The sequence below is a fragment of the Tamandua tetradactyla genome, chromosome 3, assembly GCF_023851605.1.
Source record: "Tamandua tetradactyla isolate mTamTet1 chromosome 3, mTamTet1.pri, whole genome shotgun sequence".
Lineage (NCBI taxonomy): Eukaryota > Metazoa > Chordata > Mammalia > Pilosa > Myrmecophagidae > Tamandua > Tamandua tetradactyla.
This window is the reverse complement of record NC_135329.1, coordinates 147,305,478-147,331,273: the sequence shown is the minus strand read 5'-3', so window position 1 is coordinate 147,331,273 and position 25,796 is coordinate 147,305,478. Positions and strand designations below refer to the sequence as shown.

The 25,796-nt window shown below is 33.2% G+C and overlaps 1 protein-coding gene across 11 annotated transcripts in view; it reads left to right on the top strand.

Moving 5' to 3' along the window:
- The window catches only part of ATF2 (activating transcription factor 2), a 120,848-nt gene that overhangs the window by 21,918 nt on the left and 73,134 nt on the right, over nucleotides 1–25,796 (top strand). For 5 of the 11 annotated variants that reach the window (XR_013172870.1, XM_077154213.1, XM_077154212.1 and 2 more), the window contains exons 2-3: nucleotides 8,538–8,612; nucleotides 18,238–18,307. Coding sequence is in view for 10 of the 11 variants with exons in the window: in XM_077154213.1 (XP_077010328.1) it covers nucleotides 8,581–8,612; nucleotides 18,238–18,307 (102 nt within the window). In the remaining variant the exon portion in view is untranslated. Of the gene's footprint in view, nucleotides 1–8,537; nucleotides 8,613–15,263; nucleotides 15,343–18,237; nucleotides 18,308–25,796 lie in introns of those variants that run through there. The other 6 variants (XM_077154208.1, XM_077154204.1, XM_077154205.1 and 3 more) reach the window with 3 other exon arrangements.

Here is a 25,796-nt window from a genome sequence, read left to right as displayed (position 1 = left end):
AACAAACCAAGATCTCATGCCCTATTCAAGATTCCATGTACTTAGAGTGTTCAACTAAACTGATCATACAAGTTAAATTCAGTAATGTGCTACCAAAAGTATTAATTTTGCACCAAATAAACATGGTGATCTCGCGCAGAGGTTGAAGTTTGAAAGTATGGACCATATCATTCTTTACCCAATATTCTGATTTACCTTAGTCCTGTCCAGATTAGCGCCATTCATATCTCTAGACAAAGTCTGATCACTTTCTCAATTTTTTAAGCAGTTGCTATATAGGGGTACTGCTAACTTTCATTGCTTCAGAGCTCTAACTCTGAGTCTCAGGTGTCACATAAATACCTGAAGTTTCAGAGAACAACCAGGTTATAAACAAATAGCTCAGTATATCAGAATTTAGAAATATCAGTTACAACTCCTAAATATATATATATATATATATATATATATATATATATACAACTCCTAAATATATATATATATATATATTTTTTTTAATTTAAAAATTTTTTTAAAACACAACAACATACAAACATGAGCATTCTTACCATGTAATCATTCCATTCTTGGTATATAATCAGTAACTCACAATATCATCACATAGTTGTCTAAATATATTTGACTGCTGTAAGAGCTTACAATCTAGGAGCCTTTACAGAGGCCCCAACCTGATAACCCATGCTCTTGACTTCAATTATCTGAGTCTGTATATTATAGTTAATCCATATGAGTGAGGCATGATAATTTTTGTCTATTTGTTTCTGACATTTTATTCAACATACTATCCTTAATGTTAATTCACCTAGTTGCATACCTCATACTCTTCACTTCAATCTTTTTTTTATATTTTACTTTTTAAGTATTTTATTTAAGAAAACAAACAATACATTAGAAACACCAAAAATGGATATCTTAGTTAGCTTAATCATAGGTATATTTAAATAAAATACCCATGTAATCATTTTAAAACTTGTGTTTGCACAGTGAGTTTCATAAACCGGTTTAAAATTAAGGCAACAAGGAAAAAAAACTGCAAATTCAGATAGCAAAGTTCTTAAATTCTAAATATTAAATACTAACAAATACCATGTGATCAGCTGTCAAAACTGTAAATGTTCTCAAAATATCAAGTAGAAAGTTCTTATAAATATCTGCATTGCTATAGTAATGACCTATGTTACTAAGTATTTTCTTGATTTCAGGAAAATATGAAGATACAGATATTTTTACAGTTAACATATGCAAATATTAATGACCTAAAATGGATGTCTTAGCTTATCCATAGGCATATTTAAAAAAAAATAGCTAAGTAATTATCGTCAAGCCTGTTTATACAATATGTTTCATAAACCAATTTAAAATTAAAGCAAGGAAGGAAAAAAATCTATAGATATAGATAGAGCTTCTTAAATTCTCAATATTGAATACTGTCTTAAATACATATGATTAACTATCAAAACTCTATGCAGTCTCAAAATATCAAGTACAAAGTTATTACAAATATCAACTTTGCTATAGTTCTTTACTTTAATCTTAAATACCATGCTTCAGCCTTCAGAAGTTTGTAGAAATTTTTCAACATGTGCTATGCCATATTGATATTTTCTCTCCCTGAGCTATCATCCCTGACTTAGCTGATATTTCTTCCTTTGGGAAGACTCAGCCTGTCATTACTTCTTCATTTAGCCCTCCCAGATCCTCTCCACAGTTGGAATAGAAACTTAATCAGATAAATTCAAGTGAAAAGAAGAGTTCATACTAAAGATACAAGAGACTCTCATGGAACTCAGTTACAGAAGGCATAGTTGGGCCTCATAAAAACTACTTTCTGTCCTATGATTGCATAGTGTTTCAGTTTGCTAAAGCTGTTGGAATGTATTGTACCAGAAATGGATTGGCTTTTATAAGGGTATTTATTAAGTTAAAAGTTATAAGAAAACATCCAAATTAAGGCATCTAGAGAAAGATAGCTTTACTTTAAAGAAAGCTCCCGGTATCTAGAATACCTCTGTCAGCTGGGAAGGCACATGGCTGGTGTCTGCTGGTCCTTGCTGCCGGTTTGTTGCTTTCAGTTTCTGATTCCAGTGGCTTTCTCTCTTAAGCATCTGTGGCTCCTTACTTTGCTTCTCAGGGGACAATTCTGAATTTCATCTCGGCTTAGCATTCAAACATCTGTCTTGGTTCCATCTCTCTTCTCTTTGTTGGCTCTGAGCCATTTCTGTTCTCTGCCTTTTGTTCTCTGTGTAGAGGACTCCAGTAAAAGGATTAAGGGCTGCCTTGATTTGGGTGGGTCACATCTCTCCAGGGAAACAACCTAATCACAAGGTCCCACCCTCAACAGGTCTGCATCCACAAGATTGGACTAGAATAATAATGGCTCTTCTAGAGTACATAACAGTTTCAAAACAGCACGCATTTCTGTTTTTCTGTGGCTTCACCATTCTAGTTTTCATTAATTCATTATAATGAATTTATTTGTGTGAATATGACAGAAAATTCCACCGTTCCTGAGTATGAGTTTGAATTTCTGGTGCTCTCCCCTATTTGACTGATTGTTTTTTACAGAGTCCTCAGAGATAATCTGTTTGACTTAACTTGGTCAGGTGTCTCCCCTGGTTCACCTGAGGGAGGTATGTCAAGGTCATGGATGCAAAGGATTGCCCTGTGCTAAGCTGTTGGCAGATTAGGCTTTTGAAGAGGGACGCATGGGTACTGAATATAGATAACCAGCTCCAGTGTGCCCTTTATCCCTTGACTTGTTTATAGAAGGTTATTTTATATACCTGGAAGTACACGCTATTGGGATTTATAATTTTAAAAAGAGATCAAGAAAGACTTTTTTAAATGATTTTTTGAGGAATAATTGACCTGTGATAAATTGCTTATGTTTAAAGTGTTGTACCATTTGATAAGCTTTGACATATGTGTATACCCATGAAATTATCACTTCAGTCAAGATAATGAACATACCCATCACTGTTAAAAGTTTCCTCATGCCCTTTTGTAACCTTTCCCTCCTACCCCTGTAATTCCTGTCCCTAGGCTACCACTGATTTGCTTTCTGTCACTAGAGATTAGTTTGCAGGTTCTAAAATTGTATATTATAGCACCATATGGTATGCATTATTTTATTTTATTTTTTTGAAGGGGACTATCTTCTTTCATGTTACATATATATTTTTTTAGATTTGCTCATGTTGTAGTATGTTTCAGTAGTTAATTTTTTTAAACAGAGTTTTTTACTTAAGAAAAGCTTTTGGCACTTTGAGCCAAGTTCTTTTAGAAAGAAGAATATAGTAAGATGAAATCTGATTTGGGGCTTTTAATCTTAGGCAGTTTAGTCTAGCTAATAAGTTTCAACCACAAGGTATTTTAAATGTTCCAGGTTTAAGACATTTTATTGCAGTTTCTATACAGTGATTGCTTCATAGCTACCTGTGAAATTGAAGATGATTTCTTTTTTAAATAGATTCATTCCTGATTTATGATTATGTTCTGTTTCATTTTGTCTCAAAGGAAAGAGTAAGTTTTTTTTGTTTTTGCACCTACCAGCAAAGCACTTTAAATTTAACATACCTTTATGGACATTTTCTTTAACCTTCATTTTAATTTGTGTTCATGAATGAATGTATTTTAACTGTTAACTTTTGTGCTACTTAATATATTGTAGCTCTGGCTCTGGAGTAAGATTGTGAGAGTTTACCTAACCTGTACCACAGTCTCTAGATGAGCAAAATGGGAACAATACTGCATAAAATTTGCAGAGCAGCAAGTGCATTAGCATATATAAATCACTTAGAAAAGTACTAATGAGTTTTTCAGTATGAAGTGATTATTAATCATAATAGCTATGAAGACATAGATTTGAATAAAGTGCAATCTTTTGGCATCATTGCTGGTCTTGGGAATTAGAGCTTCTGTTAAATACTAGTAGTGAAGGGTCAAAAGTCTATAATAATTTCACTTTTATCGCTATCATCTCTTATTTGTTTTTGTTTTAAAGAACAAAAGTATGTACCATTTGAGTGCACACTTATAAGCAAGTTTTTGAGCTGGTTTTATATGCAATATTTTGTTTTATCCTCAAAATAACTTTAGATATCTATAATATTATTTCCATTTACAGAGGATAAAACTGCTCAGAGTTTGCAATAATAGAGTGAAAGCTTCAACTCTGAAAACAATGCACTGTCCCGTGTGAACTATGCTTTCAAAAATATTTCCATGTTTCTTCAAGTACTACTGCTATGCGATGAATTATCTTTTTTTAGACTCTATAGGACTGGTATTCTCCTTTCCACCTCATTGAGCCTCAGTTTCTCATAAACATTAAAGGAATCTTACTGTAGTCTTAGTTCTCTGATACCTGCTGTTGCTAATCTCTGACATTTTAGACCTTCACCATTCTGAAGCCTGGAGATGGGGAAATTGTATTTTAGATACTCCATAATATTTGAACTTCAAGTTACCCGAATTTAAGATCCGTCTCTATAGCAAAATTCATCTCATTGGACTTTTCTTAATTAGAAGTTGGAGTTATTAGAATGTTATTTATTTCTTTAAAAATCTTGGATAATAGAGGTTGGCATCCTTTCTGAAGGAACAGACTTTTTTTTTTTTCTAAAAAAGTAAATGTGTACCTACACATTTTATAAGTTAGAATTTCCTAATAGTTATTCACCAACCACTCTGTGCTTACTTTTAGCAAGTAAGATAATGTTCAGATACAAAAATGAATAGGACAGCCTTAAAATATAACAATATTAATAGCAGAATTACAGCTGTCGTTTTGTTAAGTACTCATATGTGCCAGGCAGTTTTCATATACAGTTGATCCTCATTATTTTCAAATTCCATATTTGTGAATTTGCTTACTTGCTAAAATATATTTGAAACCCTAACATCAGTCAGTACTCATGGCTCTTTCATGGTCATTCATTGACAAGTATAGAGCTGCAAGAAATTTGAGTCACCCAGTGTACAAGTTCTCAACTGAGGTCAAACAAGGTGACATTCCACCTTCTTGTTTCAACACTCTCAGCACTCATAACTGTAAACAAGTATCCTTTTTTCAGTATGTATCCTTTTTTCAGTAAAAGTGGTATATGGTACCACTTTTTTTGTTCTTTTATGCTTGTGTGTGTGTGTGTGCGTGTGTGTGTGTGTGTGATTTTGCTGTCTAAAATGGCCCCCAAGAGTAGTGCTGAAGTACTGGCCAGTGTCCTTAAGCTGTTCCTAAGTAAAAGAAGACTGATTGCTCTATGGAGAAAATACTTGTGCTAGATAAGCTTCATTAAGGCATGAGTTATAGTGCTGTTGGCCATGAGTTCAATGTTAATTAATCAACAATATATATATATATTAAATTAGGTGTCTTTAAACAAAAATACACATAAAACAAGGTTATATATTGATCAGTTGACAAAAATGTTTTGATTAAAGGCTCATAGTAAACTAACTTTGTATTTCCTCTAGGAGCAGTTTCTAGTATTCCCTAATTCAATGTTTGTGATGACTTTATAGAACATAACTACTACAAATACTGTGAATCATTTGTACTATTTTTAACCCTCACAACAATGTTATGATAGGTAATTTTTACCCCTATTTTACAGACGAAGTAAATTAAGCTCAGAGAAGTTTAGAATTTACCCAAACTTGCATATCTTAAAAGTGATAAAACCAGGCTTTGGAGCCTGTTTTGACTCTAAAGCTCATATTCCTTTTATGTTATGATTCTTTAAGGATTGGTTGGGAGTGAGAAGCCCATAACTTTTGCTAACATGTTATAGACAGTAATATATGTCTGTAAGCAGAGCATAAACAACACTGAAGGCTTGGCAGAAGAAATTTTAAATTTGAACTGTAGGGAAGACATCACAAAGAAAATGTCATTTGAACTGGGCCTTGACTGTAAAATATTACTCAAGACAGATGTTAATCTGGGAGGATATTTTTCAGATAGAGGGAAGAAAATTGAGGGTCATTTTCAGAAGATGGTACGTAGTGTGATGCAGTTAAATTTGGGCATGGTGTATTAGAAGTAGCACGTAACAAGAGATAAGTTTGGACAGGAAAGGGTAGCTCAGATTGTCTCTCTCAAAGTATAGAAGGTTGAATCTAATAAGATTTATTAGTCAGATAATCAGGTTTGTCTTTAAAGATTTCAGTGGTAGTTTTGATTCTTAATTTGGGGTTATAAAAAAAAAAATGGAGGTCTGAGTTGCATGCTGGCCTGGCTAGTGTAAACTCCATCACTCTCCTGGAAGCCTCACAAAGCAGATGTCTATCTTTAATTCACTACTACATCCCTAGCATGTAGCTTAGAACCAAGCACATAGATATTTGTTGGCAGTCATATATTTCTTCATTACAACAACAAAAGGGGGAAGTTTGATAGCATTGGGTCATTGGGGCAAGGAAGATAAAGGAGTGTTAGAAGAAGAGGGATGGAAGAAGCCAAAGAAAACTGACTATTAAATTTTGCCTGGAACCTTCCTGGATACTCTTCATGATGATTTTCCTAGCAATGTAGGTTGTTTACCAGTAGAGTGGTGTGATGTACTAACAACTCTTTTTTGCAGTCATTGAATTCCCCAACAATTTAGAGTTGAACAAAGCCTATTACTTTTCCTTTCAGGCTTCCCTAAGAGATACTATTTTAAGTCTCTAAAAAGAATTGTTTTCATTTATGTCTCAAGATGCTTTAGTTATTTTATTTACAACTCCCTCACCTAGGTATTAGGATAAGGTAGTAAGGTAATGGGGATTATAAGGTTGGCTACACAGTAGCTTGCTTGCAATAAGTAACTTCTTTTGTAGGGAGGGGCATATTGGTATTTTGTATTGGTGGTGGGGAGCATAGAAGGGTGCTGGGAAGTGGAAAAAATGAGAAAATGTTACCACACATTAAATTCCTCTAGAAATCGTTTCTAGAACTACCAGATAGTCTCTGCAGTGCCTCTGTATTCTCATAGTATTTTAACTTATCAAATTGTATTAAAATTGTATTTCTGTATTCCTTTTTGTTCTGCTAGACTGTAAGTTTCTCTGGGGCAGTAACTGTTTTTTTCTATTTTTGTGTCTGGCGTGTATTTGGTGTTTAAATGTTTCTTAAACTTAATTGAATTTATTTTATTTTTTAAATTTATTTTCAATAAAATTGCCTGGGAAAGAAGGCTCAGTGACCCACTATGAACGAGCCTCTCACCACAAACAGCACCAGATACACATGCGAGACAACGAAAAGTATCACAGCCCACTGCTCATACACACATATCCCCAAAAGCCAGACCACCCAGAAACAGGGCAAAAAAATGTGAAACTCAGCAGCCTCACACCAAAAAAGTTTTTATTAGAATTTATAATTGAATTTCAATAGTGCTTTGATTTTCAAAGCAATGATGAACTCATTATCTTATTAGTATTGGAAAAGCTTTATGAGTTACATCAGGTGAACTAAACTGAGCTTTAGACTTTTTTTACTTATTCATATATATAGCTAATCATTCATTCCTTAATATTTAATTGGTAACTGCTAATGTGAGGTAGGTATTAAGTAGTTAACTTAAACTTCCCTTCTTCCCTTAAGCACATATTCTAGCAATAATGACAGAAAGGTGACTATTATAGGTTTCATTTGGATTATTGTAGCATTCCTTCCCCCTCCTCCCAGGCAGCATGGTAAAGTTGGGTGTGAATAAAGAAATGGAACCCAACGAGATATGTTTTGCCTGGGACAAGAGAAGACTCTTTCTTCTTCTTATCTCCAGTACCAAATAGTCCTTTACTCCAGAACTCAGCTAGTTACACATTTCCCTACAGGAATTATCCAATTTTTAGATTCAAGGCACTCTTGAACCCACATTTATAAGCAAATTTAAAAAAAATATTTTTATCTAGGCACTGTTGGATTATTTGGACAAGCACTTATTACTCCATTCACCACTAGATGGAGTTTCAGAGTATGTAAGAAGTATTGGCAAAGTTTAAAATTGGGCCACTGACCTGAGTAGCTTTTATATGCTATACTTGTTCTTTAAGTAAGTTATAAAGTAATGTAAGAGAGAGCTGCTTAGATAAATGAACTCCATTTTCAGTTGTCAGTTTTGAAGAATTAGTCTGAGAACTTGACCACCACTGGTTACATTAAAAAAATAAAAAAGAAGGCCTTAAAAAAATAAAAAAGGAGGCCTTCTGAATAGATATTTTGAAATACTAGAGCTCATGTTTCTCATCAGACTTCAAAAGTAAAGATTTTTACTCCTTAATTGGGTGTCCTACCACAATCCTAAGGTCTCCATTAAGTATTTCTTCCTGCTTTGCCTTCTTTGTGTTGGAATTGGATATTTTAATACCCGTGTTTAAGCATTCATATGATGTGTTCACATTTCAGGAGCAGGACTGTATCTATTGTAAAAATTCTTAATAGAGACTGGGTTTTTGAATGACAGTCTTACAGAGAGTGTAATTATTGAGCGTTTTTATTTTCTACTCTTTTAAAACTATTTTAACTGTGAAACTATTTTGTTTTTCAGCGTCTTTGCCATAAAAAAGAGGATGTGATAAGTTGTTCAACTTATGAAATTCAAGTTACCTGTGAATTCTGCCAGGTATATATGTAATATTTGGTATTTTTAGCCATTTTTCACGTTTCGAATTATGGAAGTTTTTGTAGTTTGTTTATAGATAAATATTTCAGTGTTTTTTTCCATCAGTAAGAAAACACTTATCCTGTGTGTCATTTCATAGTTTAGCTGAAGTTCCTATTGTGCTATTTGTTTGAGTTGTTTTTATTTTGTTTTGTTTTGTTTTTGGTTCATCTTTTGTATTGTGCAGTTTCATGGACTTTAAAATTTTTATTCTAGTAACGTATATATAACCTAAAATTTCCCTTTTTAACCACACTCAACCAATATTTAATTGGGTCATTAATCATGCTCACATTGTTATGCTACCAACACCACCATCCATTACCAAAACTTTTACATCTTCCCAAATAGAAACTACATTTTACGCCTTAACTCCTTGTTCTCTTCCCCCATCCCTGGCAACCTATATTTTAGATTCTAATTCGATGAGTTTACTTATTCTAATTATTTCTTAACAGTGTGCTCATACAATATTTGTCCTTTTGCATCTGGCTTATTTCACTTGACTTGATATCTTCAAGGTTTATCCATATTGTCACATGTATCAGGATGTCATTCCTTTTTATGGTGGAAAAATATCCCATTGTATGTATATAACACGTTGTGTTTATGAATCAGTTGGTAGACACTTCAGTGATTCCATCTTTTGACAATTGTGAATAATACCACTATGAACATTGGTGTGAAAGGATCTGTTTGAGTCTCTGTTTTCGGTTATTTGGGGTATATACCTAGAACTGGGATTGCCAGGTCATATAGTAATTCTCTGCTTAGTTTTCTGAGGAATTGTCAAATTGTCTTCCAAAATGGCTGCACCATTTTATATTCCCACCAGCACAAATGAGTGTTCCTATTTCTCTACCTCTTCTACAGCACTTGTAATATAGCTTTTTTTTAGTAGTAGCCATTCTAATGGGTGTGAAATGGGATCTTGTGCTTTTTTTTTAAAAGATTTTGTATCATAAAATATATATATACAAAAAAGCGATGAATTTCAAAGTACATTTTAACGAGTAGTTACAGAACAAGTTTCAAAGTATGATGTGGCTTACAATTCTACAATTTCGGGTATTTCCTTTTAGCTTCTCTTAAGACACTGGATACTAGAAAGAAGTATCAGTATAATGATTCATGGCATTATAGTAGTTATGGCAATGTTCTAAAATGGATTGTGGTGATGAAAGAACAACTCTGTGATTATACTAACAGTCATTAATTGTACACTTTGAATGGATTATATGGTGAGTAAATAAAAATAAATCAATAAAATAGGCAATACTCATTTGTTAAATTCTGTCTTCTCTGTTATAACTCCTCCTTCTCCTTTGATCCTTCTCCTAGTCTTTAGGGACATTTGGGCAATGACCATTCTAACTTCTTCATGTTGAAAAGCTGTGTCTACATTATGGGATAGGAGAATATAACTAGTTGCTACTCTTGGAGAGAATGGTAACTCTGGGCTTATTGTGCTTTTGATTAGTATTTTCCTAATGACTAATGATGTTGAGCATCTTTTCGTGTGCTTTTTGGCCATTTCTGTGTCTTCTTTGGAGAAATGTCTGTTCGGGTCTTTTGCCTATTTTATTGATTTATTTTTATTTACTCACCATATAATCCATTCAAAGTGTACAATTAATGACTGTTAGTATAATCACAGAGTTGTTCTTTCATCACCACAATCCATTTTAGAACATTGCCATAACTACATAAAGAGAAACCCCATGCTCCTTATAGCCCCGTTATTGACACTTAGCATCAGTGTGATGCCTTTGTTACAATTGATGGATAAATGTTAAGATATTACTGTTATCTGTATAGTCTGTAGTTTGCATTAGGTGTGTTTTTTCCCATATACTACCTATTGTAGTTGTCACCTACATTTGTTCTAATTCATGTAAGAACATGCTTGTATTTGTAATATTAACCACCTTCATCATCTCCCACAGGGTTAACTATATTATGCAGTCTCTTGTTTCATATCTAGCTTTCCTTCTAGTGATATACATGACCCTAAACTTCCCTGTTAAACCACAGTCACACGCACGATTCAGCACTTGTGATAATATGCTACTGTCATCTCAGTCTATTTCCAAACATTTAAAATCAGCCTTCTTTTAAAATTCTGCACAGATTTAGCCTTGGTTCCCCATTCTCTATCCTCATTCTATCTTCTGGTAACTTATATTCTAGATAGTCACTCCATGAATTTGCTCATATTGGTGAAATATTGGTGAAATCATACAACATTTGTCCTTTTGTGTCTGGCTTCTTTCACTCAACATAATGTTCTCAAGGTTCATCCATGTTGTTGCACGTATCAGGACTACATTCCTGCTTACAGCTGGATAATGTTCCATTGTATGTATATACCTCATTTTGTTTATCCATTCATCAGTTGATGAACACTTAGGTTGTTTCCATCTTTTGGCAATTGTGAATAATGCCACTGTGAATATCAGTGTGCAAATGTCTGTCCATGTCCCTGCTTTTAGTTCTTCTGGGTATTTACCTAGTAGTGAGATTGCTGGATCATATGGGAGTTCTCAACTTAGCTTCCTGAAGAACCACCAAACTGTCTTCCATAGTGGCTATACAATTTTACATTCCCATCAGCAGTGAATATTTGTTCCTATTTCTCCATATCCTCTCCAATAATCATAGATTTCTGTTTGTTTAATAGTGGCCATTCTAGTAGGTATGAAATGATAGCTCATTGTGGTTTGCTTTACATTTCCCTAATAGCTAGTGATGTTGAGCATTTGTTCATGTGCTTTTTAGCCATTTATATTCCTGCTTTGGAAAAATGTCTATTCCTGTCTTTTGCCCATTCTTTAATTGGATTATTTGTCTTTTTATTATCGAGTATTGTGATTTCTTTATATTTTCTGGATATTAAACTCTTATTGGGTTTTTTTGCAATTATTTTCTCCTCTTACCTTTCCAAATAAATTAGATAATTGGCTTTCTATTTTTGTGAAGTAGGCTATTGGACCTTTGATTACAATTGTGTTAATCGGTAAATCACTTTGGGTAGAATTGACATCTTCACAGTATTTAATCTTCCAATCCATGAACACGGTACATCTTCCCATTTATTTAGTTCTTTGATTTTCTTTTAGAAATGTTTTGAAGTTTTCTGTGTTCAAGCCCTTAGCATCCTTGATGAGATTTCCTCTTATAATCCTTTTATTTTCGTGGAATTGCTAATATTGTCCACCTTTTCATTTCTCATTTTAGTCATTTGTATCCTCTTTTTTTCTTCATCAGTCTAGCTAAAGGTTTGTCAATTTTATTGATCTTTTCAAAGAACCAACTTGTTTTGTTGATTCTATTGTTTTTTTCATTTTCTGTTTCATTTATCTCCTCCTTAATTTTATTTCCTTCCTTCTGCTTGCTTTGGGTTTAGTTCACTCTTCTTTTTCTAGTTCTTCCATTTTTGAGGTTAGGTCTTCTGATTGGAAGGCTTTTTTTTTCTGTGTAAGCATTTAGAGCTATCAGTTTCCCTCTCTAGCACTTCCTTCACTGCATCCCATATGTTTTGGTATCTTGTATTTTCATTTTCATTTGCCTCAAAATATTTCCTAATTTTGTTTCTGATTTCCTCTTTAACCCATTGGTTATTTCAGAGTATGTTGTTTAACTCCCACATTTTGTGAAATTTCCTTTTCTCCCTCTGTTTTTGATTTCTAGCATCATTCTGGTTGTGGTTAGAGAACAGGTATTGTATAATTTCAATATTTTTTAATTTGTTGAGACTTTTTCATGACCCAACATGTAGTCTGTCCTTGAGAATGATCCATGTGCACTGGAGAAGAATGTGTATTCTGTTTTTATTGGGTTTAATGTTCTATATATCCCCTTTAGGTCTAGTTGGTTTAGTAATATCATTCAACTTTCTTATTGATCTTCTGACTGTGTTCTATCCATTTTTGAGAATGGTGTATTGAAGTCTTCTATCATCAACATAGAACTGTCAGTTTCTCCCTTCAAATCTGTCAGCATTTACTTCAGATACAATTTTGGGATTCTACTGTTAGGTACATACATACTTATAAATGTTACATTTTCCTGTCTAACCCCTTTATCAGTATATAGTGGCCCTCTCTGTCCTTCATAACAGTTTTTCTTTTGCAGATTTTATTAAAATATATTCATTTATCATATATTCTATACAAAGTATACAAGCGTTATCTCACAGTTTTATCACCTAATTGTGCAGTCATCATCACAGTTTTAGACTATTTTCAGTGCTCCAAAAAGAAAATTATCCCAACATAGACACAAAAGAAGAAAACCCCAAATATCCCATATCCCTTATCTCCCCCTATTATTGACCCCTTGTTTTGATATGGCATACTACTTACTGTTGATGAAAGAATTTTAAGTTATTACTGTTAACTATATTCCCCAGACAGTTTTTGAATGAGTGTCTATTTTATCTGATAATACTATAACTACACTAGCTCACTTTTGGTTACTATTTCATGGTATATATTTTTTCCATCTTTTTACTTTCAACCTAAGTAGGTCTTTGAATTTGAAGTGAGTCTCTTACAGACTGTGGAAGAATATCCATGTACTTCAGCATTCCCAAATTTACTTAGCCACATGTCTTTTTTTCTGTAATAGCCTAATAAAATATATTCTGGGAAACATTGCTCTAAACAGTTAATAACTAGTATTAACAAAAGAATATTTTACAGAATTTTAGTTGAGTCAAATAGTTACTAAAAAAAACAAACAAAATATGAAAACCTGAAGTTGATGGGAGGAATAGTGGAGGACTTTAATGGAAGTCGAGATTAAAGTGAAAAATGTCTTTTTGATTTGGGGAGATGGGAAAGTTTTAGTAACGGAAGGTAGTAATGGGAACACACCATTGTAAAACTAATTCATTTCACTGAATTATGCACTTAAAATGATTAAAATGGCAAATTTATATTAGTTACAGAGTGAGAAAAATTATTTTTATAGTTATTTTGTTTGAATCAGATACTGTGTTTGGTTAATCTTTCTTAGATCTCTTAAGAGAGTTCAACCTACCTCCTTTTTTTTTTTTCTTTCATTACATTTGTTTGTTGAAGAGACCTGGTCATGTCCCATAGTCTTTCCCTTGTATAGGATTTGGCTGATTGTATTTGGCTGATGTCATAGTGTTGACATGTTTCGTCTCCTGAATTTCCTTGTAGTTGAGTCTAGACAGCTTAATTTAATTTCGGGTTTCACTTTTTTTTTTTTTTACAAGAATTCTTGTTATGTACTTTCTGTTGCATCCTATTAGGTGGCATGTAATGTCAATTTGTCCCACCTTTAAAAATGTTAAAATTTAAGACTAACCTATGAATTCAGATGTTGCCAGCCTATTAAAACTGTTATCAAGTTTCCGATTACCTTTTCTCATAACGGTTTACTAGACGTTAATATAGTTACCTAGGTCCATTATTTCATTGTGGATGAAAGTGATTTTCTAATTATCTCTTTCTCCCTGCATTTATTACCTGAAATTCTTCTACAAATTACTTTTTTTCATGGACTGTTTGGTTACTGAAATAGTTCATACGAAAAAGGCAAGATAAATACTGATCTTTTCGCTTCATTTACCAATTTTCATTTGAAGGCAGTTTCTTAATTGTTGGGTTGCGTGACTTTCTTGTCTATCAGAGAACTACCTAGTGGTGTGCTGTGTACCAGACTTTCTTTGAATCTTTTATTCCACCTCTATATAGAATCCTGTGAAATTGAGTCATTTAAAAATATACATATTCATTCAGCTTTTTCATTTTTTTAATGTAGTATTTGAACTCAAATCAGAAAGTCTAAGGTTTCCTGGAACACAGTATCTAGATGGAGTTATCTACACAATTTTTATCTGGTATCTTACCATGTGGTTAGATATATTTCATTTTTTTTAGCTTTTTATTTTTTATTGCGATACAACTTATATAGAATAAAATGCACTGTATAGAGTAAGTTCTGCTTTATCAGTCTTTTTGTGGACTATGTGTTTTGTGTGCTATTTAACAAACCTTCAGGTATCCTAATTCCTAAAGATTGTTTCCTGTTTTGGTTTTTTTTTTCTTCTGTTTAGAAACTTTCTTTCAGATTTAGGTTTATGATCCACTGTGATTTAATTTTTGGTAGGATGTGAGTTACAGGTCAAGTTTTGTTTTTTTCCTTCTATATATTTAACTGACATGGTATTATAGGCTATGAAAAGTTTTGCAAAAAATGAAGTCCATGTACTCCAGCATTTGCTAAATTTGTTTGGCCATAGCTTTTTTCCTATAATAACTACTAATATACCTGTAGGATCTGATGTGGGAACCAATGATATGAAGAGATTAATAAACTAGTGTTGAAAGGGGAATAATGCTACAGTATTATTAGTCAAGTCAAATACTATTGCTTTATGAAATTTCTAACAACAGTTATTGAAGACTGTCCTTTCTCCACTGAAATGCAAGAAAACCTTTTATAAATTACGTGACCTTAGGTGTAGGTCTGTTTCTAGATTTTTTTATTCTGTCCATTGTTCTGAATGTTTAATTATTGGACTTCACTGAACTATCATATGTTTTTTTTAACTTTTTTTTTTTTTTTTAACATGGACAGCCACCGGGGAATTGAACCCGGGTCTCTGGAATGACAGGCAAGAACTCTGCCTGCTGAGCCACATCTAGTTGAGTTATGGGTAAATGGTTTGTGTACATGCTTAAAACGTAAAGCAGTGACTGCTATGAGCCAGTATGGGTTCCCTTAAAAATAGGGCTTATCAAACTTGACAAAGTTTTTCATAGGTTAGGTGGAAACAACATAAAATAGTAAGAAAAACTGTGAACTTAGAAGATTGAGGTTCATACCTAATAAATAGAGTGACTTTAGACAAGATAATCAGGAAAGGACTATTTAAATAGATTTTGGAAAAGGAGAAGGGAACAGTGAGAACAAAAGCACAGAATGATGGAAGCGTGAAATGTGAGCAACATATAGCTTAAATTGATAAGAGTGTAGTAGGTGAGACTTTTGAAAGAGTTTGGAAAAATGGGCTTAAAGTCAATAGGTAAGAAAATGAGTTTTCTACTGTGTTCTCTAAACTGTAGGGACCTGTCACAAGTTTTTGGCAGTTGAGTATCAGAATAAAAGCTGTTAAATATAAGAAAGCTAATAAAGTGGCATTCTCTTGGACTATATTATCAGTTAGGAATGTTTTTGGCTACAAGTGATTAAATGCACATCTGATGGTAGTTGAAGTAAATAGAAGCTTATATTTCTCAGCAAATCCAAAGATAAAGTATTAATGGCACATATTCTGGGCTAGCTCCATTATGATTCTTTTGGCCTTCGCTTGTGCTTGTCATCTCACCTCCAGTCGATGGATCAGCTTTCTTAAAGCAGGAGAAAGAGGTGCATCGTTTCTTCCTGTCAGATAAAGGAAAAAGGTTTTCCCAGAAACCACATAGCAGACTTGCACTTATATTCTTACTAGCCAAAAATGTTTCACATGGGCTACCCTCAGCTCTAAGAGAGGAGGAACAGTAATCTTTGCCTAAGAATGGGCGCATGTTAAAATTTAAGACTAACCTATGAGTTCAGATGTTGCCAGCCTATTACAACTATTATAAAGTTTCCGATTACCTTTTCTCATAATGGTTTACCAGACGTAAACCATTATACCAGGGATCTGTGGTATAAGGAGAAAGATAGGAATGACTATTGGGGAGATAATATATATGTCTGCCACAGACAGATTGGACAATGAAGTAATGAATGAAATGGGAGAGACAGAAGGAAGGAAAATCAGAAAAGAACCTATTAAAATAGTTCCACTCACATGGAAAAAGAATGAAATGTGACCCCAGCCATACAGCATAAAAAAACCCAATAGTACAGCTGAGAAAATTGGTAATGAGTATGAATTGAAAGAACAGTGGGTAGGCAGAAGTCATTTTCTTTGACTATTTCAAAGGCAGGACGATTTACTATTAAATTGACTGTTTGCATCAAGCAGTTAGAAACCTAGGATTTAAAGAGATCAGAGTTAGAGATGCAGATTTTGTTATGTTAATTGTCTTATCTCTATTGAAAGGGTATATTTCCTGAGGCTGGGATCTAGCTCTCTTTTATTTTTATATTTCTCTTTGAGTCTTTCATAGAGCTTTCCACATAGGGAGAGGAATGAGTTTGAAAAGGGGTAGCAGAGTTTGTTCTTAGACATACTGATATTTGGTGGGATATCCAGATAGAAATGTTTAGGCAATAGTTAGAAGTGTCCAACTAGAATTTAGGACAGTAATTAGATTAGGACTAATTTCTGTTAGGTGGAATTTTTGCTGCCTTATTTCCATATCTATACAGTATAATCCTTAAAAGACTGCATGGTATTTGTTCATTTAATATTTTGCTGAATGAATGAATTTTGCTTAGCTTGCTAAAAGTACTTTTATACAGTTGAGCAGGGAAGATTTCGCTGATAAGGTTCCTAAAGCCTTTCTTCATCTTTTTAAAAAATATTTTTATTGAAAAATCTTCACACACATACAGTCCATCATGGTGTACAATCAGTGGGTCACAGTAGCATCACATACTTGTATATTCCATCCCCATGATTATTTTTAGAACATTTACATCACTCCAGGAAAAAAAAAAGAAAAAACTTATACTGCCCATACCCCTTACCCCTCATTCTCATTGGCCACTAGTATTTTAATCCACCCAGTTTATTTTACCCCTTATCCTCCTGTTATTTATTTTTATACTCATCTGTCCATACCCTGAATAAAACAAACATCAGACACAAGATTTTCACAATCACACAGTCACATTGTAAAAGCTATATTGTTATACAGTTGTCTTCTTGAATCAAAGCTACTTGAACACAACAGTTTCAGATACTTCCCTCCAACCACTCCAATACACCATAAACTAAAAAGGCATATCTAAATAATACATAAGAATAACCTCCAGGATAGCCTCCCTACTCTGTTTGAAATCTCTCAACTACTGAAACTTTATTTTGTGTCATTTCTTTCTTCCCCCTTTTGGTCAAGAAGGCTTTCTCAATCCCATGATGCCAGCTACCAGTTCATCCCGGAACCTTTCTTCTTTAAGTACAAAAAATTTGAATGTTCCATGTTTGTCTATTCCATGTTTGAGCTAGATCCCAGCCTCAGGAAATATACCCTTTCAATAGAGATAAGACAATTAACATAACAAAATCTGCATCTCTAACTCTGATCTCTTTAAATCCTAGGTTTCTAACTGCTTGATGCAGTCAATTTAATAGTAAATCGTCCTGCCTTTGAAATAGTCAAAGAAAATGACTTCTGCCTACCCACTGTTCTTTCAGTTCATACTCATTACCAATTTTCTCAGCTGTACTATTGGGTTTTTTTTATGCTGTATGGCTGGGGTCACAAGAGGATGGAAAGTAGAGTTAAACAATCAATAAATGTGTTTCATTTTAATTCAAATAGAAAAGGTTATAAGCTTAGTGAAAATTATATCATAAAATTTGCATTTTAAATTATTCCTTATTTAAAAATACATACTTTAAAATGTTTAGCTATTTCTTACTGTTTTATTATAGGCAATACGAGGACCTGTGGAATATGAGTGATGACAAACCCTTTCTATGTACTGCCCCTGGATGTGGCCAGGTAATATAATTATAATTAGTTTACATCATTTTGTATATTCATATTTAGAATATGTTGTCATTAAAATGATTCTCTTATAACATTTTCTAAACTTTTGGAGTTAGGATGAAAATAACCCAGAAAAATTTTGGAAAGAAAGTCTTCTTTTTCTTTCTTCATTGACATATCTGAGTTTTAGAAAATATTATATAATTTGGGAAAAAATATTAGAAATCCTGGATAGACAGATATTCAGGGTTTAAAAGACTATGCATCTGACTGAAAATCATTGATAAATTGCCTAATTGGGAGTCATATGTATTATGGTGTATGAAAATTGTTTTACTTACTGAACACTTCTGCAATTAACTGATACTTACCTCTTACAGTATCACTAATGTATCAGTGTTCTTAGGTCTAATATCTTTAATACAGAGCATACATGGGAGCAGTTTCGGAAAATAGTATTTCAGTGTTGTTTCAGAAAGTAATATTTCAGTGTTTTTTTTTTAACAGATCATTAAATTATTAATCTGTTGCTATTATAATTATCCTAATCTTAAAATAAGCATAGATACTAAGGAAGAAAGAATGAATTTTAGTAGTAAAAATTCAAAGTGATTACATATATACAGACTATAAATCATACATAAGTGTGTGTTCTCTTTGTGTAGACAACCACTGATTGGCTTTCTGCAAATATAGATTAGTTTGCATTTTCTAGAATTTTATATAAATGGAATCATGCAGTATATGTTTCTGTCTGGCTTCTTTCATTTCATATAATTCCTTTGAGATTTCTCCATGTTATCAGTAGTTACTCCAGTTCATTGCTGAGCAATATTCCATCGTTCTACAATTTGTTTATTCACTCACCTGTTTATGAGGATTTGATTTATTTCCAGTTTTTAGTTATTGCAAATAAAGTTATGAACATTTATGTGCAAATTTTTGTATGCAAACTTTTCTCTTGAGTAAATACCTAAGAGTGTAATGGCTGGATCATATATAGATGTTGTTTAACATGTTAGGAAATATTCTGAGCTATTTTTCAAAGTGGATGTGCCATTTTATATTTCCACCAACAAAATGTATGAGAGATTCTGTTATGCCATGTCCTTGCTGAGATTTGGTGTTGTCAGTTTTTGTTTTTTCAGTTTAGCCACTTTCCTGTGTGTATACGGGCATCTCATTGTGGTCTTAATCTGTATTTCTATGTTGACTAATGAAGAGATGAGCACTTTTTCACATGCTTCTCAGTCATTTGTATACTTTATTTTGTGAATTGTCTTTTTAAATATTTTGCCTGTTTAAAAAAAATGGGTTGTTTTTTAATTATTGAGTTGTTAGAGTTTTTTTTATATCCTGGATACCAGTCCACTGTCAGTTATATGTTTTACAAATACTTTCTTCCAGATTGTGGTTTGCATCTTTTCATTATAATGTCTCTAGATGAGCAGGTGTTTCTAATTTTAATTTTTTTTTTCTTTATGGTCATTACTTTCTGTGACTTGTTTAAGAAAGTTTTTACTCACTCTTCAGTCCCAAAGATTCTCCTTTGCTTTCCTCTGAAAGCTTAATGGTTTTAGCTTTTTTCATTTAGGTCTCCCTTTTGTGTATAATATAAGATAGGAGTTGAAGCTCAGTTTTTTCCATACGGTTTTTAAAATATTCTAGCATCATTTGCTGACAAGACTTTTCTTTCCCCTTTAAACTGCTTTAACTCCTTTGTCAGAAATCGAATGATTATGTAAGTGTAGGTCTATTTCCAGGTTTTCTATTGTGTCCCATTCATTAATCTGTTAGCCTTCATGACCAGTACTATACTATCTTGATTATTGTAGCTTTACAGCAAGTCTTTAAATCAAACAGTATAAGTTCTTCAGTTAGTTCTTTTTCAAGATTACTTTGAATAGTGTAGGTTCTTTTCATTTCCGTAGAAATTTTAGAGTAAGCCTTTCAATTTCTGAAAAAAAAAAACTTGCTATGATTATAAATGGGATTGTGTTGAATTTGTACATAAATGTGGGAATAATTGTCATCTTAAAAATATTGAGTATTTTAATTCATGAATATAATGTATCAAATTGTTTGTAATTTTCAATGTAGAGTTCTTACATGTCTTTTGTTAAATTTATTCTCAAATATTTTACTTCTTTGATGTTACTGTAAATGGTAGTTTTTTAAATTTAATTTTTTAATTGTTCACTGCTAGTTTATCAACAATTGATTTTTGTACATAAACCTTATATCCTGCAAGCTCCCTGAGTATTTTTTATTATACCTATGGCTTCATCCCACTGATTAAAAACTACTACTACTACTTTTTTCCATCTAAATGCAAGTAAAAATTTAACTTTTATTTGAATATTTGTCTCCTTAATTAGTTTTATGGAGATCCAGGCAGTATTATTCAAATGGCAGGTCATGTTATGGCCATTAGTGGATTATGAAGTCAGTTTAGTTGGGACCTCAACTAGTTTTTTTTTTTGGTAAAGGAAATGAAAGAGAAAGTATAGGATTGTATCATACCTAGTAAGTGTAAATATTATTTTGTGAAACACTTTTCAGTGATATATGTGGAGGGAGGGATAATCCTATTTATATATATTGCTTTCTATGGGTCACAGTTAAAAAAAATATTTGAAAACCATTATGTGATAGAATGGTTTTCTTATATAAATCTCCAGTAGTCTCTTTGAGGATTTAATACATTAAAGGGATCCATACATAAATGACTTATTAATTTTATTTAGTAAATCTTAGACACTGTGTAATTTCACCCTTAAATGCTTGAAGGTACTATCTAACGAATAAGGTCTTGTCAAAATATGTAATCACCATACCATTATTCATCTAACAAAATTAATAGAAATTCCATATTATTTAGTATATGTCCATCTTCATATTTCTTCAGTTGTCTCAAATATATCTTGGTATAATTGCTTCATTTGAATCAAAGATCCAAGGAAGGCCTACGTGTTACATATGGCTGTTACAGCTTTTAAACTTCTTTTATTCTTTAGCAGTGTGTTGTTTCCTCTTTTCTTTTCCTTTGGTTTTTGTTGTTGTTGTTTTCTAGCTATAACAACTGGTTATTTTTTCTGTAAATTGTCCCACATACCTCATGGTGTCATCTAGGTCATGTATTTCCTTTAAACTGCTAATGTAATCTAGAGGCTTATTTAGATTAAGATTTGGTATTTTTTAAGCAAGAATACTTTAGAGGTGGTGCTGTGCTCTTCCTGTTACATCATATCAGAGGCAAATAGTATCTGAAGTTAGATTTCTAGTTATGTTAAAGTTGACCAGTGACTTCCATCAGTCTGTTAGAAATTTCTCATCAACCTTTTTTTCCAGAGGTTATAGCATCTCTTGATTAATTGAAGCTTAGATCCATTATTTCATTAAGAATTGAAAAATGAAGTATTATTATTTGATCTTTCCTTTTGCATTTATTAGGTGAAATTGTTTTATAAAGAATTTTACTCGATTAGTTGGTTATCCTTAGATACAGTTTGTAAAGAAAAAAGATAATTTTTTTCCTTTGTCATTTTTCAGAGTAGCAAGTTGGTACTTTACAACTTTCAGTGATGACCATTTGAGGGTTTTTTTGGTAAACTTTTTATTGAAGTATAAATTGAATGTAGAAAAGTACACATATAAGTGTTACAGCTATGTACTGGCATCCAGATTTAGAAATAGAACATTACTAACATTTTAATACCCCACTTCCTCCCCAATATTCCCTCTAATTTCTGCTAACCAAACCCCACTATCTGCTAACCACTTATCCTTCACTTTACCAAACCCCACTAATACTATAGATTAATTTTACCCTTTTTTGATTTTATATAAATGGAATTGTAGATTATATACTTCTTTTTTTTTTTTTTTTTTTACATGGGCAGGCACTAGGAATCGAACCCAGGTCTCCAGCATAGCAGACAAGAACTCTGCCTGCTGAGCCACCGTGACCTCCCCTATATACTCTTTTATTTTTGGCTTCTTTCATTTAATATTATATTTGTGAGGTTCACCCATATTATTACACATTGTAGTTCATTTGTTGTCTTTACTAAATAGTTCTCTACTATGTGAATATTCAACTATTAATGGACATTTGGGGAATTTCCAGTTTGAGGCTATGATGAATATATACATTGTTGTTTTTGGTTTTTGCCATCCAATTTATCAGTCTTTTACTACATACCTTTCTGTCTTTTTATTTTGAAATAATTTCTGATTTACAGGAAAGTTACAAAAATAATCCAGAGAACTCCAATACACCCCCCTACCCAATACCCAGTTTTACCAACTAGTACCATTTTGCCACATTTGTATTTGTCTGGCTATATATCTTCTAAACATTTGAGAGTAGGTTGTATACATCATGCTCCTTTACCACTTCATATTTTATGTATATTTCCTAAGAACAAGGGCAGTCACTCTGTGGACATATTATATACAATGGTCAAGTTTAAGAAATTTAACAATATGAAGAATACAGTCTATAATCCATTTTTTTTCAGTTGTCCCAGTAATGCTCTCCTCTGCCTTTTCTCTCTGTTATTAGATCCAGTCCATGATCATATATTTTATTTTTAACTGTGGTAACATATATACAACATAAAATTAACCATCTCACCTACTCTCAAGCATACAATTTCATAGTACCAGTCATATTTACAATGTTGTGCTTATTGTCCTCCCCATCCGTTTCTGAAACTTTGCCAACACCCCAAATAGAGACCCTATACCCATTGTACATTAACTCCTTACTTCCTTCCTCCCCACCCCAGTAACCTATACCCTACTTTCTGTCTCTTAATTTGCATATTGTGGTTATTTCATACAAATGAAATCATACAAAATCTGTCCTTTTGTATCTGGCTTATTTCACTCAGCATGATATCTTCTGTGTTCATAGATGTTGTAACAAGTATCAGAACTTCATTCCTTTTTACAGCTCGGTAGTATTCCATTGTATGATATATCACATTTTGTTTATCTCTTCCATCTGTGGATGGACACTTGAGTTGTTTCTGCCTTTGGGCTATTGTGAATAATACTACTATGGACATTGATGTACAAATAGCTGTTCAAGCCCTTGCTTTCAATTCATTTGGGATGGACATTCTTATATATGTCTTATAATGAGTGAGTGTAGCATTCATTTTTGATGGGTATATACTTAGGACTGGAATTTCTGATACAGGATATATATTACTGTGTTCAACTTTAGTGAATGCTTCCAAACTTTTCCAAAATGAATATACCAGTTTACAGTCCCATCATCAGAGTATGAGAATTACAGTTACTCCACATCCTTACTAACACTTGTTATTGTCACCCCTTTTAATTTTAATCATTATAGTGAGGATGCAGGGGTTAAATTTACAGGGTTTCTAATGATGAACAGGGTAAAGATTGGAGTAATTTGAGTTGGTGCTACCTCATACAGGTTGATCGGTGAATGCCTCTCTCTAAGGTAACATGTGAACAAAGACTGAAGAAAATATGGGAATGTACCATGCACATGTTTAGGGAAAGTTTTCTGAGCTAAGGAATAGCAAACGTAAAGACCCAGAGGAGGGAACGGGTTCAGTGTATTTAAGAACAGAATGAAGACTTGTGGCTAGAGAAGGTATTGGTAATTAAAGGTATAGGGAGGCTGTAAAGAGACTACTGCAAAGCAAGAAACCTAAAACCCCAATTCCCAGAATTCTTTGCAGCTGGAATTTTGGGTGTCGTTTTGGTTTTCATCAATTTCCTCCTTATATTCTTAGGTTCAGTACTGATTTAAATGGAGGGAGAGATGTTACTTGAAGGCATCTATTTTGCTAGTATGGACTGAGTATACACCAGTGTGATTCTGTAGTCCCTGGATTACAACACTATAGTGTGTTTCTAGAGCCAGCCTCTGGACAGTGACTTCTTGGTTTCCCAGATTCTTGATTGGGGCAGAGCCATTATTGGCCAATTTTACCATGTTGTTCTGGGAATCTTTCCTGGGAGATTCAATTTCAAACCAGTCCATGATTCCTTATCGTCATTCTTTTCTGTGGAAAATTAGAATGGTTTCTGCTATTTTGTGATCACTAATACACATGCTGTTTCAAGTAAAAGGCATTATATTAAGTTTACTTAAATTTAATAGAAGAAAATGAAACTTACTGAAATGTTGAAAATTAGAGTATGTGTGCATATGTGTATCATGAGATTTCTTAAAACATTTCTCTAACACTAAAGAAAAGATGAAAACATTAAAAAGTTAGAATTAATTTGTAGACTTTCAGTTTTGTATGTAGTATCCATCTCTACAGTTAAAGGTAAAGTAGTTAACATTCATACTTTCCCCCACCTTCCCTTTTCCATCTCTTGATGTTTGATAATTATGCTATTATTTTTATGTTGTCAAGATTTGTAATGCTCCCATTTTTTGCCTTATAATTGATAATTCCCATATTTGTTTAGTTTTACTTCTGTATTTAAATAGTGTAGCTGGAGAAAAAGTGTGAGAACTTAGCTTTTGAACACTGTAGTGTTTAGAAATCAGAAAGGAAATGGAGAATGAGTATAGCAGCAGCCAATGAAGAAAATTATATTTTGGAAGGCAAGTAGAAAATGTGTTTCGAAGCAGGGGGAAGAATGTAGTCACATAGACGATAGAATAATACAGGAATTTGGTATTTATTTATTGGACTTGGAAATAAGGAGCTTATTGGAGAACTTGAGAAGAGTGGCTTCAGTGAAGCAGTAGTCACACAGTGCAATTTGGAGTAAGTGCAACAGACAACAGAGAATGATGTTTGGAGCAGTGTTAACAGTTCAAGTGAGTTTTTTGGACACTCGTGCAGTATGGCAGAAGCTCTTTTATTTCTTTCTCACAAGAAAGGGCACTTAGGGGAACAAGCGGCAAGCGAGTGCAAAGTATGGGAGCACGCAGGCTCCTTTTATCTTAGTCCCTAATGCAAAGGAGTCCCTCCCCCGGTTCACCTTTGGCTGGCTACTTAGGATTTACAATCTAGTCTCGGGAACTGTCCAATCAAAAAGTGAGTTTTCTACACTTATCAATCATAATTATTCATTTAGTTTTTGACCAATCACAGATTAGGGTATATTGAATCCTTCATTTGCATATCTGACTGCTCTTCTGTAAAGGGGGCTAATCAAGTAAGCTTCATACTTGACCAATCACATATTAGGGTATGTTGAATCCTTCATTTGCGTATCAGATTGCCTTTATATAGAAGAGACCAATCAAGTAAGCTTCATACCCTAAGCACCTATTATATTCTAGTAAACTTAATCTCTCATTGGCATATGCTGATGTGGTTTCAGGGCAATGTGGGCCAGGTTAGGAGGTCAAGACTTAAGTTACTTCCTTATTTGAGTGGGAGGAGTCCACCATCCTGAACGTTAAACGGAACCAGAAGTGGAAACAGTGTAAGATGGATCTTTCTTGGAGTTTAGTGTCAAGAGAACAGATAGTCTGGTATAGCTGGAG